This window comes from Felis catus, chromosome D3, assembly GCF_018350175.1.
Source record: "Felis catus isolate Fca126 chromosome D3, F.catus_Fca126_mat1.0, whole genome shotgun sequence".
In the NCBI taxonomy this organism is placed as follows: Eukaryota; Metazoa; Chordata; class Mammalia; order Carnivora; family Felidae; genus Felis; species Felis catus.
The window spans coordinates 66,681,780-66,698,183 of record NC_058379.1 but is presented as its reverse complement, the minus strand read 5'-3'; the positions used below and the strand labels follow the sequence as shown (position 1 = coordinate 66,698,183).

Below are 16,404 nucleotides of genomic sequence, written 5' to 3'. Positions count from 1 at the left end.
TGTGGCTAAGTCAATTAAGTGTCCGACTCTTGGTTTTGGCTCAGGTCGTGATCTCGAGGTTCGTGGGTTTGTGCCCCACAATAGGCTCTGTGCTGACAGGGTGGAGCCTGCTTGGGATTCTCTCTCTCCCTCTGCCTCTCAAAATAAAGAAACTTAAAACAATGTAAAATTCATGCTTAGTTTGTGGGATGTACATAAACAGGTGAGTGGGCCACATTTGGCCCACAGGCCATAGTTTGGTGGCCCCTGCTCAGGATTCCCAGCTACCACCAGGAGCTAGGTTGAGGAAGGCATATTATCCTCCTGACAGGTGAAGGAACCATGCCCCAAGGAGGTGAAGCCGCCACACCCCCAGAGCCCATTCATGCCAGAGCCAAGGTCAGAACTCCAGACCATCAATGATGAGTCTGGTGCGTCCCCATCATTAGGCCCCATTGCCTCTTGAGCAAAAGGGGCCACGGAGCAATAGACATGAAAAAAGGCTGGAGGTGTGATGGGGAGGTGCAGGGGGAGACAGAGAGGAAGGCAGGCAAGATCCTGAGTGTGTTGTAGGGCTGCTGAGTGCCTGCCAGTGTCCGGAATGTAGCGGGCACCCAATAAACAAACATACGTTGACTTAACTTCTTGGTCTGCAGTCTGGTGTCTCTTAGAGCAAGCTCTCTTCTTGGGCTACTCTCTGTGCAGGGCAAGGGGTGAGGAGGCTCACCCCATCTCCCACCTCCACCCCGCCCCACCAGCCCAAGAGACTGCCTCAGATGGGGACACCAAAGCACACCTCTCACATGGCCTGGTGTCCTGGCTTTCCGTGAGGTCATTGTGACGGCAGAGAAGGGCAGTGGGACAACGCTGTGGCCGGGAACCAGGGTCCTGAGCTGTGGTAGTCCTCTCTCAGAAACTTGCCAGGTCACCCTGAACTAAGTGCTCCGTTCTAGAACTAAGTGCTAATGAATGGGCTTTCATTCGCTCTTCTGATAAATAGGCTTAATGGTGTCAGCCCAGCTTACTTCTCAAGATGTTCTGAAAATCTAAGGCATTTAAGCTGGAAAAGGATAAAGTAGTGGCAAAAACAGAAGGACAGGAACAGACCAAATATCCCTGGCTTCCCCTTAGAGCTCCGTTAGGGTCAGTTAACTCTGTTCCATTGATTTGACATTTCTGGGCCAGCCCAACAATTTGTAAATTATTGTAGCCTTATAATCTATTTTAATATCTGTCAGTACTTGTCCTTTTTCATTATTCTTTAAAAATATTAGCTTTTCTTGCCTTTTCAAATCAAGACATTAAGTGATTTGAAGAAAAAAAATCCCGTTGGAGTGTTGATGGTTATGCCATTAATCGTATGTGTGGAGAATTGTGTATTTAGAATATTAAGTGCTGCCCCAGGAGCGCATTTCCATTTATCCAATTGTTCCTTCTGGTATCCCAGTGATGCTTTACAATTTTCTACAGTCGTACTAAGTTTATGCCTAAATATTTTCTATTTTTATCACTCTCGTGAATGGTATCCTCTCGTTCCCCATCCCCTTTCTTCCCTCCCTTTCTCTTTTCCTTCCCTCCCCCACTCCTGGCCCCCTCATCACCTCCCCCGCCCTCGTCATCCTGTCTTGTTGGTGTGAGTCAGGGTCCACCTCCCCATCTTCACCAGCCCTGGTCAGAGGCTCTTGCCTGGTCCCTCTGCTGCACCCTGGCCCCTCCTGTGTCAGGGGTGTGTTCCTCCTCTGCTCAACAACCTGCAGAGGCTCCCATTCACCCCCAGGTGAGAGCCAGAGCACTTCCAGTGGCCTGCCCCACACCCCCTCCTTAACTCTTGGTCCTGGTCTCCCTCCTGCTCACCCCTTGCTGTTCCTTGAGCCCAACAGCCAAGGGCCTTTGCATGTGCTGTCCCTTCTCCCTGGTCCTCCTTCCCCTAGTGGCTTACTCATGCTTTCTCTGGGTAAGGTCTCTGCTCAACAGTCATCTGCTCAGCAAGCCTCCCACCCTGGACCTTTTATTTCTCTTCCTTTGTTTCTTTTTCTGCACATCACTTAATGTTTGACCTACAATCGACTGCAGTATTTCATCATTGTTCCTTTCCCCACAACTGAATATAAGGTCCCTGCCTAAGGTAACGATTTCACCTGTCTTGTTCCCTGCAGCGTCCTCTCCAGCACCTAGAAGAGGGCCTGGTGCACAACAGGGTTGCCATAAATACTTACTAAATCAACTAATGAATACAAACCACATTTGCTGTGTTGACTCATTCATTCATTCAGCAAACACATGCCATGCTAAGTGCGGAGAGTCAAGCGGCTCGTTCCGACTCTGCCCCTGAAGAACAGAAAACTGTGATGGTCTAGGAGGCAGATGTTTTAGGTTCATTTCCTGTCTCTTCCTTTCTTTACTTGTGTGGCCTTGGGAAAGTCACTTAAGCCCTCTGAGCCTCAGTTCTTCCATCCATGAGACGGGATAATAAAACTCCCACACAGCATTAAGATAACCCGTGTAAGGGCCAGGGCCGGGCCTGGCACCCAGCAAAAGATAGCAGCATGGCAGTAAGAACCCAGTCAGTTGGCATCTAAAAGTGGCTGCATAGCTAGGAAGGAACAGGCATGAGCGGGATTATGAAGGAACTCCTTGGGCAGCAGGAAAGGCAGAGCGAGGGGGCCGCTGTCTCAGGGCGGCACCCCCCAAATGGGGCTCAGGGACTGGGGGGTGAGGAGGGGGTCAGGGTGCTCCTCTGTCCGAGGTGACATTTCAGATGGGCCTTCACAAACCGTGATGTTTGGTGTTTGGAACAAAGGGCACTAAAGCGGCTGAACTGTGTGATGTGGGAGCCGAGGGGCAAGAGGGGCATGAACGGGCAGGTGGTGGGTAATTCTGTCCAACTCGTGCATGAAGGGAACAGGACAAGAACTTTGGGAAGGGAGGCCGGGGTGGGGGGGGGGGTGCGGCTCCACAGCCAGAGGTTCCTAGGTGGCCAGCTTTTCCAGAAAGTCTGCTTCTTAATTTTTTTTTTTTTTTGAGAGAGGAGGCAGGGGGGCAGGCAGAGCGAGAGGGAGACACAGAATCTGAAGCAGGCCCCAGGCTCTGAGCTGTCAGCACAGGGCCTGACATGGGGCTCGAACTCGTGAACCACAAGATCATGACCTGAGCAGAAGTGGGACGCTTAACCGACTGAGCCACCAAGGTGCCCTTCCCAGAGAGCCTTCTGAGGCTGAGGTAGGAAGACAGAGAAGGAGCAGGGAGGCACTCATGAGAGATGTTGGCCTGGGGGCAGAGAGATTAAAGAGGATGTGATCTCCGGAGCCCCTGCTACCACACTGAAGTCACCCAAGCAGGATTCAGAGTGGCTCAGGGCTCTGATGCCCCGACAAGGCTAGCGCTCAGCAGGGTGGCAGCGGGGCCATGCCCAGTCCCTTTGGCCTCCAAGGCTGCCTGTTCTGGAGAGCAGCCGAGCCTGGCTGGAAATACCTGGAGGAAGGGCCGGTGGGAGGGGAAGGGCAGAGGTGGATTGATCCACAATGCAAATTTGCCAAAAAAGGAGAGCATTCTTTCTCTTCAAGTAGGGAGTGCTTGAGGTCCTTTGTAGGAGTCCCAAGCTGGCAGGAGGCAGTCAAGATGATTCAGAAAAGGCTTTTGAACTGTGGTTTGCAGCCGAGGGTGGCTTTGAGTGGGTGGTCCTGGGGTCTGAGGTCCCTCGTGGGTGGACTGGGGCTCCGCACACAGGCTCACATTCCCTCAAGAAAAGACCTCTCTGGTCCTTTGGGCTAGGAAGAAGATGGTGAAGCTGGGGAAATTTATCTGTGGCTTCCTCCAGCCTCCTCTAGCCTGGGAAGCCCCACTCCTTCGCCACTCTGAAAAAAAAAGTTAAAAAAAGCGTCAGATTGATTTTGTATTGGTAGCTGTATTTGGAATGCAGAGAGTCTGTTCCCACCCCCTCTCCTCTGCTCAGATAATTCCTGGAGCCTTGGGTTGGCTTTAGGTAGCACGTTCTAAGGGGAATGTTGAAAGAAAAAAAAAAGAAAAAATGCATCTTCAAGGAAAGGATAGTGGCCGGTTAAGAAACTTAGAGTTATTGCAAGAATTTGAAGGAGGAAATGAGAACATTTCACCTTGATAGGAGATAGTGCCTTCCAATGCTGTGGATACTTATGGCTGCCGGTGTATGTGGGGACTGTGAACATGGCAAGAAGCAAGAAGATCCCGAGCTCAGGGGGTTAGTTTGCCTAATGGGGGACACAGACAGATTTATGCTCTCTGGGCAAACTCTTCCATCCTCATCACTTCCGTGACCATTTATTTGAGAATAGTGCCCACAATTTATATCTCCAGTCGTACCAGTCAGAATAGTCTAGGTTGTGCTGAGTAGCAAATGGCCCTAAAATGTCGTGTCCTAACGCAATAGAAGCTAATTTCCTGCTCACCCCGCATGTCCAGGACAGGGCATTGGGGGACTCTGCTCAATGTGATCGCTCAGCGACCCAGGCTGATGGGACGTTTTCCTCAACACATGTTTCCACGGTCATTCTTGTAGTGGAAAGAGGTGTGACAAATCACCCACTGACTTAAAGATTCCTTACAGCCCAGAGATTCTAATCATATTAGCAAGGACTTAAAACTTCAAAGTCCTCCTAACATCCAAAGCTATGAACCTCGGATGTTTGGATTTCAGAACACATGACAGAAATGGTGGGATTTGGCAGGAGGGGTACATTGTTTTCAACTAGCACATCTTTGTTAAGTCGTTGACTCATCGGGCTCTGCTTTCTCCCTCTTTTCCATAGCTCTTGACTTGTTGAGGAAGTGAGGTTGTGTCATGTCTTCCTTCCTCCTTTAAGAGGTTAGCTGCTTTTTTGATCTGCATTAAAATCTAATACACTCAAGTTCAAAGAGGAAGAGGCAAATGCCGCAAAAGTTAGGAATATATTTAGTGTCCCGAGTTTTGCCCATATTCAGCCTGATATATTTTGCTTTCTCTATGTGTTTTCCGCCTGAAGATAGAGATTCGCATTCTGATTGGTGGCTTGAGGGTGTCATTAGATCCTCATTAAAGACAGATGCTGTTGGGTGGGCTTTTCAGTGAGAGTTGAACAGAAAGCTTGTTGGACTTCTTCCTCTGGAGTTTCATCTGACAAGATGTTCTCTGGAACCCCACACTCTTTCAGGGCCCTTGGAATGTTGAGACACAAAAGACCTCGCAGATGATTTTATCCAGCCTTTGTAGTGGTGGAACTCAGGGCCTGGGGCCACGTAGCTTTATAGGGGAAGAGTAGAAACACAAACCCTGAGTTCCTGAGTTCCAGAGTCATGCTCTTGTGGCCATGTCATCCCACCAGTATCACCTGTTGACTTACACCTGATGTGGTCCAGCTCTTGTGCACAAAATAGGGAAGGCCATACCAAATGACATACATTTTACAACATTAAGTTTTTCTGTCTTCTCAGTTTTTACTTTTTTTAGTTAAAAAAAATTTTTTTAATGTTTATTTATTATTGAGAGACAGAGAGAGACAGAGCATGAGCATGGGAGGGGCAAAGAGAGGCAGAGACACAGAATCTGAAGCAGGCTCCAGGCTCTGAGCTGTCAGCACAGAGCCCAACGTGGAGCTTGAACTCATGACCCATGAGATCATGACCTGAGCTGAAGTCTTACACTTAACTGCTTAACCAACCAAACCACCCAGGCACCCCTCAGTTTTTACTTTTGAGTGAAACTTAAGATTTGCTCCAATAATCAGTTTAAACCTCCTGCTCACCCAAGCCCTCCCTTTCCTTCCAGTGGCCTTGTTTAAGCAGGGTGGTGGCCACACCTGGCCAGTGCACCTACTCGCCACTCTTCTCCTTTGCTCCTTCAGAATCCCTGGCAATTTCCGTCCCCGGTACCCAGAGACCTGCTTGAGCAGGACTTACTGCTGTGGGAGGAAGGGGAAGGGAAAGGGGAAGGGGAAGGGGAAGAAGGGGAAGGGGAAGAAGGGGAAGGGGGGGAAGCGGAAGAAGGGGAAGGGGGGAAGGGGAAGGGGGGAAAGGGGAAGGGGGGGAAGGGGAAGGGGAATCCTCTGCTAAACCTTCTGTGGGTGCTTGTTGGCATCATGGGGCTAGAGGCTGAAGGCCCAGCACTCAGGCCAGTCCCAGCCCCTGCTCTAGTTCTGCCCTCCAGGGGGATGGATCTGAGAAAAGAGATGGGAAGAGATGCTGCCACTCTGGGCATGCCGAGGGGCTTTAACGTCCCAGTACAAGTATCTTGGGGACACTGGAGAAGTCGCTCCATGAAAGCCAGCCTCTGCTTCCCAAGTAGGCACATGCTCAGCAGGTGTGGGCGGGCTTGGGCCTTACCCCTTCCGTCTGGCTGACTTGTTTCTCTCTCCCGGGATAAGTCGCCCACTCTTTCTTTGTGTCTCTCTCTCCCTCTGTCCTTGTTCTGCTCCAGCTTCCCACTCTCCTTGTCTCCGCCTCTGCCGCAACCCCACTCCTTTATTTCTGTGGCTCCTTTAATTGGCCATAATTAAGAGCCAAAGCCTATTATTCATAAGTTAATTGGTTGAATAAAAAATGTAACTTTCCCATTCATAACTTAAAGACTAGAAAGTGGAACAATATACATTTTTCCCTTAAACCCTAATTTAAAGGCAATTTAATCTATATTGCCCTTGACTGAGCTCCTCCCACACTTTGAATCCGTGTCCATGAACACAGAATTGCCCCTGTGCACCCCGTGTGAGCCCGTGTGTGGGCGGAGTTTCTGCCTCTCTAAAGTGTTGGCCCTAGGAGGCAATAACGTCTCTAGAGGAATGTGGGGCTCTGACAGGGATGAGACCCCCAGCCTACACTGCTCCCTCCTCTCCAGAAGGGACTTGCTTCTTTCCTCAGGGACTCTGATCAGTCCCTGAATGCATCTTAAGCATCCAGTCTGGCAGGAAGGGGTGGAGATTGGGTAGAATGGCCCCAGTTTAGACATGGGCTGCATCCACCAACCCTCTGAGTTGTTCTGGGAGCTTGGGGGCCCAAGGCCAGCTGTCCAGGCCACAAGCTCCAGAGACCCCAGGCATGGGCAGGGGAGAAACAGGGAAGTACAATAAGAGTAACAACAGCAATAGTACTAGCAAATTCTTACCGAGAGCCAGGCATTTTTATAAGCTCTTTAAAACATTTAACCCACGTAAACCTCATAACAACTTTGACATAAGCAATATGATCTTCATTTACAGAATGGCAAACTGAAGCACAAAGTAGGGTTGCCAGGTAAAATACAGAATGGCCAGTTCAATTTGAATTCCAGAGAAGCAGTGAGTAATGTTTCAGTATAAGTATGTCCCAAATATTGGGTAGGACATACTTACGCTAAAACGTTATTCATTGCTTATCGAAAACTCAAATTTAACTAGGAGCCCTGTGATTCTGTTGGCTAAATCTGGCAACCCTAACACAGAGAGGTAAAGAAACTGGCTCAAGGTCTCATGACTATAAGTGGCAGAGCCAGGATTCCAACCCAGTCTGGCTCCAGAGGCGAGTCCTTAATTAGTTCATGTTGCTACCTCCATCATCCCTGGACCCCCCTTTGCTTTGTTTAGGTGTCTTCATTTTAGCTGGGCTCAGCCTCTACACTGAGGAGTCTAACGTGACCTCCCTTCCCTACATGGTGCCAGCTGTCTGCTATGCCGTTCCTTAGCCACACTTTCTGTATCTTCCAGAAGCATAATTGGGTATCATTCCATTAAAATCCATTTACTCAACCCTTAGGTATTGAACACCTACTATGTACAATACTCTCTGCTAAAGTGGCTTTGGCTACCAGGTTAATTCTAGAAAAGGCTGGCACAGTCCCTGGAAGTACTTCTTCTAGATACCTCCAGTATGACCCTGAGTGAAGGTTTAATATGCTCCAGGCAACTCTTACGCAGCCATTTTCAATAGGGGGGCCTTGAAACCGTGTCCCCATGTTTGTTTTCTGCTCCATGCAAGTGACTCTCCTAGGGTGACCCCCAGGCTGGGTAGGATGGGAGGGCCATGCTTTTGGATGGGGGGCAGATAGGGGAGTGTTGGGGCCTCTGAGGGCCTGTCATTTTGCAGCCCAGGACTGCTCTTTAATGAAACCTTTCCTAAGAGACGTTCCTAAACTCTCCTCATTCCCCTTCCTACAGGTACTACTTTCCATGCCAGCGCTGGCTGGCAGTGGAGGAGGATGATGGCCAGCTGTCCCGGGAGCTGTTGCCAGTGGATGAGTCCTATGTGCTGCCCCCGAGCGAGGATGAGGGGGCCGGGGGAGGTGGTGACAACAACCCCCTTGACAACTTGGCCCTGGAGCAGAAAGGTTTCCTAAACTAGAGCTGGTTTCTTCCCTCCAGCCTCCCTCCCTCGGTCTCCATGTTCCCTTCCCCTGTGGGTTCTGAGCAACCCCTCCTCTGGCAGTGTGTCTGTACCGCCCTTATCCCTCCATGGCCAGAATGGGGAGGTGAGGAGACATATTCCCACATGCCTAGCATAAGGCTGGGTATAAAGTACATGACTAGGCATGGAGCTATGGTCAGGAATGGAGTGGAATGAAATAGGACAGGATGAGATGGAATGGAATGGAATAGAATGGAATATAGAACGGAATGGAATAGAATAGAATAGAATAGAATAGAATAGAATAGAATAGAATAGAATAGAATAAGAATAAGAATAGGTAGGGTAGAGTAGAGTAGAATAGAATAAGACTAGACTAGACTAGGCTAGAATAGGTTGTAGCCTGCTCCGATTTAGTTCTGTGTTCTCCCCTCCAGACACACCATAAGCCCTCAATACATTTTTGTCAAGGGAAAGAATGAACTTTCAAGAATTCTAGGATGCTTCCCTTCTTTGAAACTTACATCCCTAAAACTTCCCAGTGGAGAAGTCAGACCAGGCTCCTGGCTGATGAGCCTCTGACTCTCAGTCACCCCAAGTCTCCCCTAAACATCCTACAACTCTATTAATTGAGAGATTCCTATGTGAGCTGGAGGCGGGGAGACCTCATCTCTGCCTTGAGGAAGTTTCCAGACTACAGGCGACTGCAGAACAACACATGCTACAAGTAAAGGGATTCCTAGAAATGGTCACCACGCATGTAGAAATGTACTCAGTACGTTTTCTCCCTCCTCCCTCCACGAGAGGGGCAGTCTACCACTCACTTCTCCACACTCCTCTCCCTGCAGACAAATCTACCACATTCTCAGTGACCGTAAAGACTGGGGACAAGAAGAACGCAGGCACAGATGCCAACGTCTTCATCACGCTCTTTGGCACGCAAGACAACACTGGTAAGAACGCAGCATGGGGCCGAGCGAGACTCACCCACATTCCTCCCCGGGGAGACTAGGAGACTCAGCAGAACTTTCCAAGGAAATCCTGGTCATGCCTCTGTTTTTCTGTCTTCAAAGAAAATAATTGAAGAATTCCCCTGTGTTGTTTTACATTATTTTATTGTTTTATTTATTTTATTATTTTATTTTATTTTATTTATTAAAGAGCACTTAACATGTGCTCTATCCTCTCAAATTTGAAATGGATAATGCATCACTGTCGACTGTAGCCATGGACTGTATGGCAGGCCTCTGGAGCTCATTAATCTTACTCACCTGAAAGTACGCTTGTTGCTTAATAACTCCCCATCCTCTCCTCTCCCCAGCTCCTGGGAACCCCCATTCCAGCCTTTGATTTTATGAATTTGGCTATTTTGGATACTTGGTATAAGTGGAATCATGCTATATCTGTCCTTCTGTGTCCGGCTTATTTCACTCAGTGTAATGTCCTCAGGGACCATCCGCATTGTTGCAGATTGGAGAATCCTTCTTTTTTAAGGCCAAAGAGTGGTCCATTGTATGTATATATATCAACATTTTTTTCTATCTTTTCATCAGTTAATAGACATTTAGGGTTTTTTTTCCCCACATCTCAGCTATTCTGAATAGTGCTGCAGTGAAATGGGAGGGCTAATATCTTTTCAAGATCCTGATTTCAATTCTTTTGGATATATACCCAGAAGTGGGATTGGTGGGTCATATGGTAGTTCTATTTTTAATTGTTTAAGGAACTTTCGTACTGTTTTCCATAGCAACGACGCCATTTTGCATTCCCACCAACTATGTACGAGTGTTCCAATTCCTTCACATCCTCACCGACAGTTGTTGTCTTTTCATTTTTGGTGGCAGCCACCCTGTCAGGTGTGTGGTGAGATCTCGTTGTGGTTCTGATTTGCATTTCCCTGATGCTTAGTGACAATGAGCATTTCATTCATATACTGTTGGCCATTTGTATGTCTTCTTTGGAGAAATGTCTGTTTACGTCCTTAGCCCATTTTTTAATTGGGTTATTAGCTTTTTATTATTGAGTTGTAGGATATTATGGTAATGAACCCCTTATCAGATATATGGTTTGCAAATATTCTTTCCCATGCTGTAGGTTGCCTTTTCATTCTATTGATCGTTTCCTTTGCTGTGCAGAAACTTTTTAGTTTGATGCAATCCTCCTTGTTTATTTTTTTTTAATTTTTTAATGTTTGTTTATTCTTGAAAGGGGGGTTGGTATGAGCAGAGGAGGGGCAGAGAAAGGGAGACACAGAATCCAAAGCAGGCTCCAGGCTCCAAGCTGTCAGCACAGAGCCAGACATGAGGCTCGAACTCATGAACTCTGAGATCATGACCTATGCTGATGTCAGATGCTTAACCGACTGAGCCACTCAGACGCTTCCTCCACTTGTTTATTTTAGTTTTTGTTGCCTGTGCTTTTGGTGTCATATCCATGAAATCATTACCAAGACCAACGTCACAAAGCTTTTCTCCTATGTTTTCTTCTAGGAGTTTTACAGTTTCAGGTCTTATGTTTAAATCTGTATCCATTTTGGGGCTCCTGGGTGGCTCAGTAGGTTGAGTGTCCAACTTCAGCTCAGGTTATGATCTCACAGTTCATGAGTTCGAGCCCCACATCGGGCTCTGTGCTGACAGCTCGGAGCCTGGAGCCTGCTTCGGATTCTGTGTCCTGACAGATTGCATGCAACTAGTGCTGTTGGAGGAAAGCATATTCCCTTTTTCTTAAAAATCTCCATGCGACGTGACTTGTCTACCTGGATTGTAAACATTGGTTCCTTTAGAGATTCTTCCCAAAGCTTACTAAGCTGGTTCTCCTGTACACCAGGGGGCAGAGAGCCCCCTGTCCCCTCTCCCGTCTTCATTCCCCTGTCTACCACCTCAGAAGTGTTTGGAAGCCATATGCATCCTCTTCCCTTCAGCGTCCTCTCCTTAAGTAATGGTGCCTGATCCTATGGTCATTCTTTCTCCAGGCCTTCCTGAAACTTTTTTGCCATTTCTTGTACTCTTGCTGGAGGCATCACTCTGTTTACCTTTCAAAACCACAATGAAGGGCCTCCCAGTCCAAACAGTGACTGGTCTCTTCTCCATGACTCCTGCCAGCTTTCTTCTTCTGTTCAAGGCTGAGACCCCAGGGAGCATGGGGAGGCTGGTTTTGTCCCTGGCTTCCTCCGCATGTAGAAAAACGTGGGGGATGTGGAGGCACAGTCAACTGACTTAGAACTCCACCACTTTCTCCTGGATGGTCTTGAATACGGTACTTCACCTCGTGGTGTGCCTCCTTTTCTTTAGATACAAACTGGAAATAAAAATACACACCTTGAAGGCTAATTACAAAGCTCACTAAAAAGACACACACACACACACACACACACACACACACACCCCAAATTGTTAAATGTGCAAAGGTTCCCGGTGGATAGTAATTGCATGCTCTAAATTTTATGAGAGTTAGAAAAATTTGGTCATTATGAGGAGGGACCCAAAGGGGTAGTCCGGCTCGGTTTAAAGGTCTCAGGTTCAGCCAGTCATATGGGGGCCATTTGGTTGACAGGAATGACCCTCCTGAAATCCTCCAAGACCAACAGCGACAAGTTTGAGAGGGACAGCATCGAAATCTTCACCGTGGAGACACTGGACCTGGGAGATCTGTGGAAAGTCAGGATTGGCCATGACAACACAGGTCTGGCTTCCCTCCCCCTCTGTTTTCTGCTAAGAATATAAGGCCCACACACAGGTCCCTGTGGGTCTGGGAAAGAATACGCAAGAAACTTGAATGTCATCTGCCTTCCACGATGACACAACTTCCTCAAACCCTTCAACCCAGTGGAACCCTAGCTGCACACAGAAGATTCTGGTCTCGTTGGCCTGGGCTGGGGCCTGGACACCAGTGACTTCCCAAAACCCCTACTCTCCGTGGTTTCACTGTGCACCCACCTTTGAGAATCCCCAGTATAGCTCAGTGGTTCTCTGACCTGAGAACCAGGAGCTCCTGACAGGTTCTGTTGCTTAACAGAACCACCTCGGGGGGTTGTTAAACATAGGTTTCTGGGCCTCATCCACGCAGGCGTTGATTCAGTAGGTCTGGGGTGGGACCGGAGCATTTCTGCTTCGCACACATGAGGCTGCTGGTCTGGGGACTCCACTTTGAGAACCATGGATCTAGTCCGTTCTTCCCAGAAGCCACTGACACTACAGCCAGACAAAGTTTGTTCTCTTAGTGAAGTAGGACATGTGTTCTTGGTCTTTAAGTATTTTAAGGCTAGGGAAGGAGGCCACCTTCCCAGCCCCTGGGATGGAGAGACGGGTTCTCTGCTCAGCTCCTACTTCCTTCTTTAAACCTGATCGCTCATTTTTCCAGGGAAGACCCTCAGTCCTTCACAGACTTCCCTTTCCTTCATGCACCACAAACTGGCAGGAATGACCCTCCTGGAATCCTCCAGGACCAAAGGCCAGAGAGCTCACAGTGTCATCCTTGTCGCTGGGTGAAATGACAAAATCCCCATTAATACGAGTTCTCTCTGGCATCTCTGAGCTCCCTTTTTAGAGTGCCTTCCACCCTGGACAGTGTGCTTGCCGTCACCTCCTGTCACCTCTTCCCCAGGCTCCTTTGCTCTTGTTAATTTCCCCAACAGCAGCCTGGAGTGTGACCCAGCTTCAGCTGGGTGCACATTTCAACAGGAGTCATTTAGCAATGCTATCAGGGAAAGGAACGGCGTGGGCACGGGTGCAGCTGTAGACGTCAGCCACGGGCAGGGAAGCGTGTCTGGAGTGTCTGAGGTCACCCACAGTAAACCATCTGTGTAGAGCTCGGTGGTGGGTTCCGTGTCTCCTTCTCTGCAGGCAAGGCTCCAGGCTGGTTTGTAGACTGGGTAGAGGTGGATGCCCCGTCTCTTGGAAAGTGCATGACCTTCCCCTGTGGCCGCTGGCTGGCGAAGAATGAAGACGACGGTGCCATCGTCAGGGACCTCTTCCACGCGGAGCTTCAGACGAGGCTGTACACGCCATGTAAGAACTGTGCACGGCATGGCTGACCCTCCTCCCAGACCCCATCGCCCACTACCCCGTCTTGGCTCCAACCCCTCCTCCAGCCCCGACCCCAGGCCAGGTGTACCTCCTCTCCCCAGTTCCCTGGGCCTTGCGTGGGCTGTGGGCAGTGCCCTGGATCCACGGTAAGGAAATAGAGAATTTAGTCCCACCTCTACCCCAAACCAGCTGGTGACAACAGGCAGAGAGCTTGGCCTCTCTGGGGCTGTTTCCTCATCTGCAAAATAGAGATAATAATACAACATGGTCATAAGACCCAAAAGGGAAGAAAGACAAAAGTCTAACTGTGAGAAGTCATATGGGCCCCATCACCGGTGTTCAGTCCATTCAGTAACGTGACCAAGAAATCACTGCTGTAAGATTTTATCCTGATTGGGAGTAGAGGGTGGAGACTTGAAAAGATGATAAATGTAGGCCTCTCACCAGCTAAAGCAGGGGAGGAAAGAGAACAATTTGGTAAAGTTTTGACACTTCCTTTCCAGTGTCATCAGAAAGTATGGATTAAACGTTCATTTACATGTAGGACATACTAGGTACTGAGAACCAAACTGAAATCAACCAAACTATAAAAATCTGTTTAAATGTGCTAAAATCAGAACCAAACCCAGAGAATATAATTTTTTTTCTAGCCAAATAATTAGCTATACCAAAAGATTTCCCCCAAACAGCTCATAATTACATGATATGATTCAGTGATGACTTTTTTTTTTTTTTTTTTTTGCCTAAAGCAATTAAACTGGAAATGACCCGATCGATCAGGATATTTTCTGGTCCAAAGCCTGAAACAAAGTGACATTTCCCTCTAGTAAAATCTCTGCATATACAAAGCAAACCCTGGATGTAGACACTGCCCCCAGGAGCTGCCTGCAGTCTAGGACAGACATACTGACCTGACAGATGTACATAGAGCTGGCAGCATACTGGGTGAGACACTTTAAGACAGAAGTAGCTGTTTCTCCCTTCGTGCCCTAGGACAGGCCTGAATTTGTATGGCCTGACCTTGAATACATTCAGCTCTAGCCTCATACTAAAGCAAGGCCATTTGCCCTTTGTCTTAGACTCAGTTCACACACACACACACACAGACACACACACACACACACACACACACACACACACAGCGCAGGAGAGACTTGCCTTTCTGACTAGAGAGCTGTGGAGGCAGCTTCAAAGTGCCCCTCTCCCCAAGTAAGTGCCCAGAGAGGAGGGTCTGCTGCTCAGAACCTATTTCCTTGTTTGGGAAAGGTCTTGAGGGCCCAAAGCCAGGGAGCTCCCAGGGATGAGGAGCTGCAGTCCCAGGAGTGGTGCCCCGTTGTCATTCTCAGGGGCCTGGAAGGCTTAGAACTGGATTTGGCAGTTCATCAAGGCTGCCCAATACACGTGAAACCAAAAGAACACAGCAAGATGGCACTGCCTCCTGGCCGACTGAAATGTGCTGCCCACACAGTAGAGATGGGGCAATTAGGAAGTGGACCATTGTGATGGTCTGAATTTACAGGCTCCACGTAGCATGGAGCCCTGAACGTCAGAGTCCTGTTAAGGCTGAAGCCTGTGTTCTGGGGATTGCTGGTATCGAAGCGGGTGTCTCAGGGCAGCTGGTGCAGGAAGGGAAAGGATGAGAGGGAACAGCTCCCCAATTCGTGCCGTCCAGATCTACTCCTCAACTTTAAAAAGTCAAGTATTTTCAGAGCATTCTTCCCAAATGTATTTTTTTTTAATTTTTAACGTTTATTTTTTGAGAAACAGAGCATGAGCGGGGGAGGGGCAGAGAGCCAGGGAGACGCAGAATCCCAAGCAGGCTCCAGGCTCTGAGCTGTCAGCACAGAGCTCTCTCTACACGGAGCCCAAACTCACAAGCTGTGAGATCATGACCTGAGCTGAAGTTGGATGCTTAACCAACTGAGTCATCCAGGCGCCCCTTGTCCTAAATGTATTTTTCAGAACTCCACAAAAGTTCTCCACTGAAAGTTAAATTCAGTTAAATAATCTGAAAACCACAGATTCTATGTCAAACCCTCTCATTTCACAGACAAAGAAAAGGACCCAGAGAAGTATATCCATTTGCCCAAGGACACACAGCTCCTCGATGGCAGAGGCAGAACTAGAAATCAGGAAGCAAATCTGAGCTCGGGCCTAGGCATGAGGGCTGAAGGGTGGGCTGTTCCTGCCCAGATATTTTTAGGGCTTCTCCTGCTGCCAGAGAGTCTCAGGAAAGTTCAGTTCCTCCTGGCCTTAGACCAGGGAGACACCCAAGAGACCTCAGAGGCAGTTGCCTCTATTACTGCCCGATGGCCTGTTTCCCTTAACCTTGGTGAGGGCCCGGTTCAGGCCATTGTGGGAATGGCGATCACCCCCGTAGGCCATAGGCCCTGTGACTGGTAGGTAGCGAGCAATATTCGCCTCCAATTCACGACAACAGCACCCTTAGAGGTTGACCACACAGGATTTAGGGGTCAGACAAGCCTGGGCTCACACTGGAGCTCTACTTCTGACCAGCCATATGATCTGGGGCAAGTTACTTTACCTGTATGAGCCTTGTTTTCCCCATCTATGAAATAAAGTACAATGATATCTCCTCCGGAGGTCATTGTCAAGGTTATAGGGGATGAGGCAGGTAGAACGCTTAGTAAAGAGTCTGGCACCTGACAAGTGCTCAGCAGATGGCCGTTATCGTTAATACAGGTGTTATAGTTCTACAGCAGAGTAACCATCATACTAAATGAAAAGAAAATTCATTGGCTTTGGAGCAAATTTGGGGAAGGTCGGGGCCACCTGTGAGAAGGTGACTTTTAAATGTGATTCCTTTCGAGGTCAAGACCACAGGATAGGGCAGATTTCCACTTAAACTGTTTCTCTGGGTTTTCAATGTTTTTTTATTACTGTGACTTAGAGTAAGTTGTATATACCTTTATATACCTATGAAACAAGTGTCACAAAAATTTTTAGCCTGTGTGTGATGTCCAGTGATATTTTTTATTCGATTCTATTCAATTCCATATATTTTTTAAAATACTGGTGATGACTCACTAAATTTATTCCATAACTTGCTAATGGA

At 48.3% G+C, this 16,404-nt stretch overlaps 1 protein-coding gene across 4 annotated transcripts in view; it reads left to right on the top strand.

The window, feature by feature from the left end:
* The window catches only part of LOXHD1 (lipoxygenase homology PLAT domains 1), a 167,433-nt gene that overhangs the window by 101,282 nt on the left and 49,747 nt on the right, over positions 1 to 16,404 (top strand). For all 4 annotated transcript variants that reach the window (XM_045042203.1, XM_045042202.1, XM_045042200.1 and 1 more), the window contains 4 exons: positions 8,118 to 8,287; positions 9,153 to 9,257; positions 11,857 to 11,985; positions 13,146 to 13,310. In XM_045042203.1, coding sequence (XP_044898138.1) covers positions 8,118 to 8,287; positions 9,153 to 9,257; positions 11,857 to 11,985; positions 13,146 to 13,310 — 569 coding nt within the window. The remainder of the gene's footprint in view (positions 1 to 8,117; positions 8,288 to 9,152; positions 9,258 to 11,856; positions 11,986 to 13,145; positions 13,311 to 16,404) is intronic.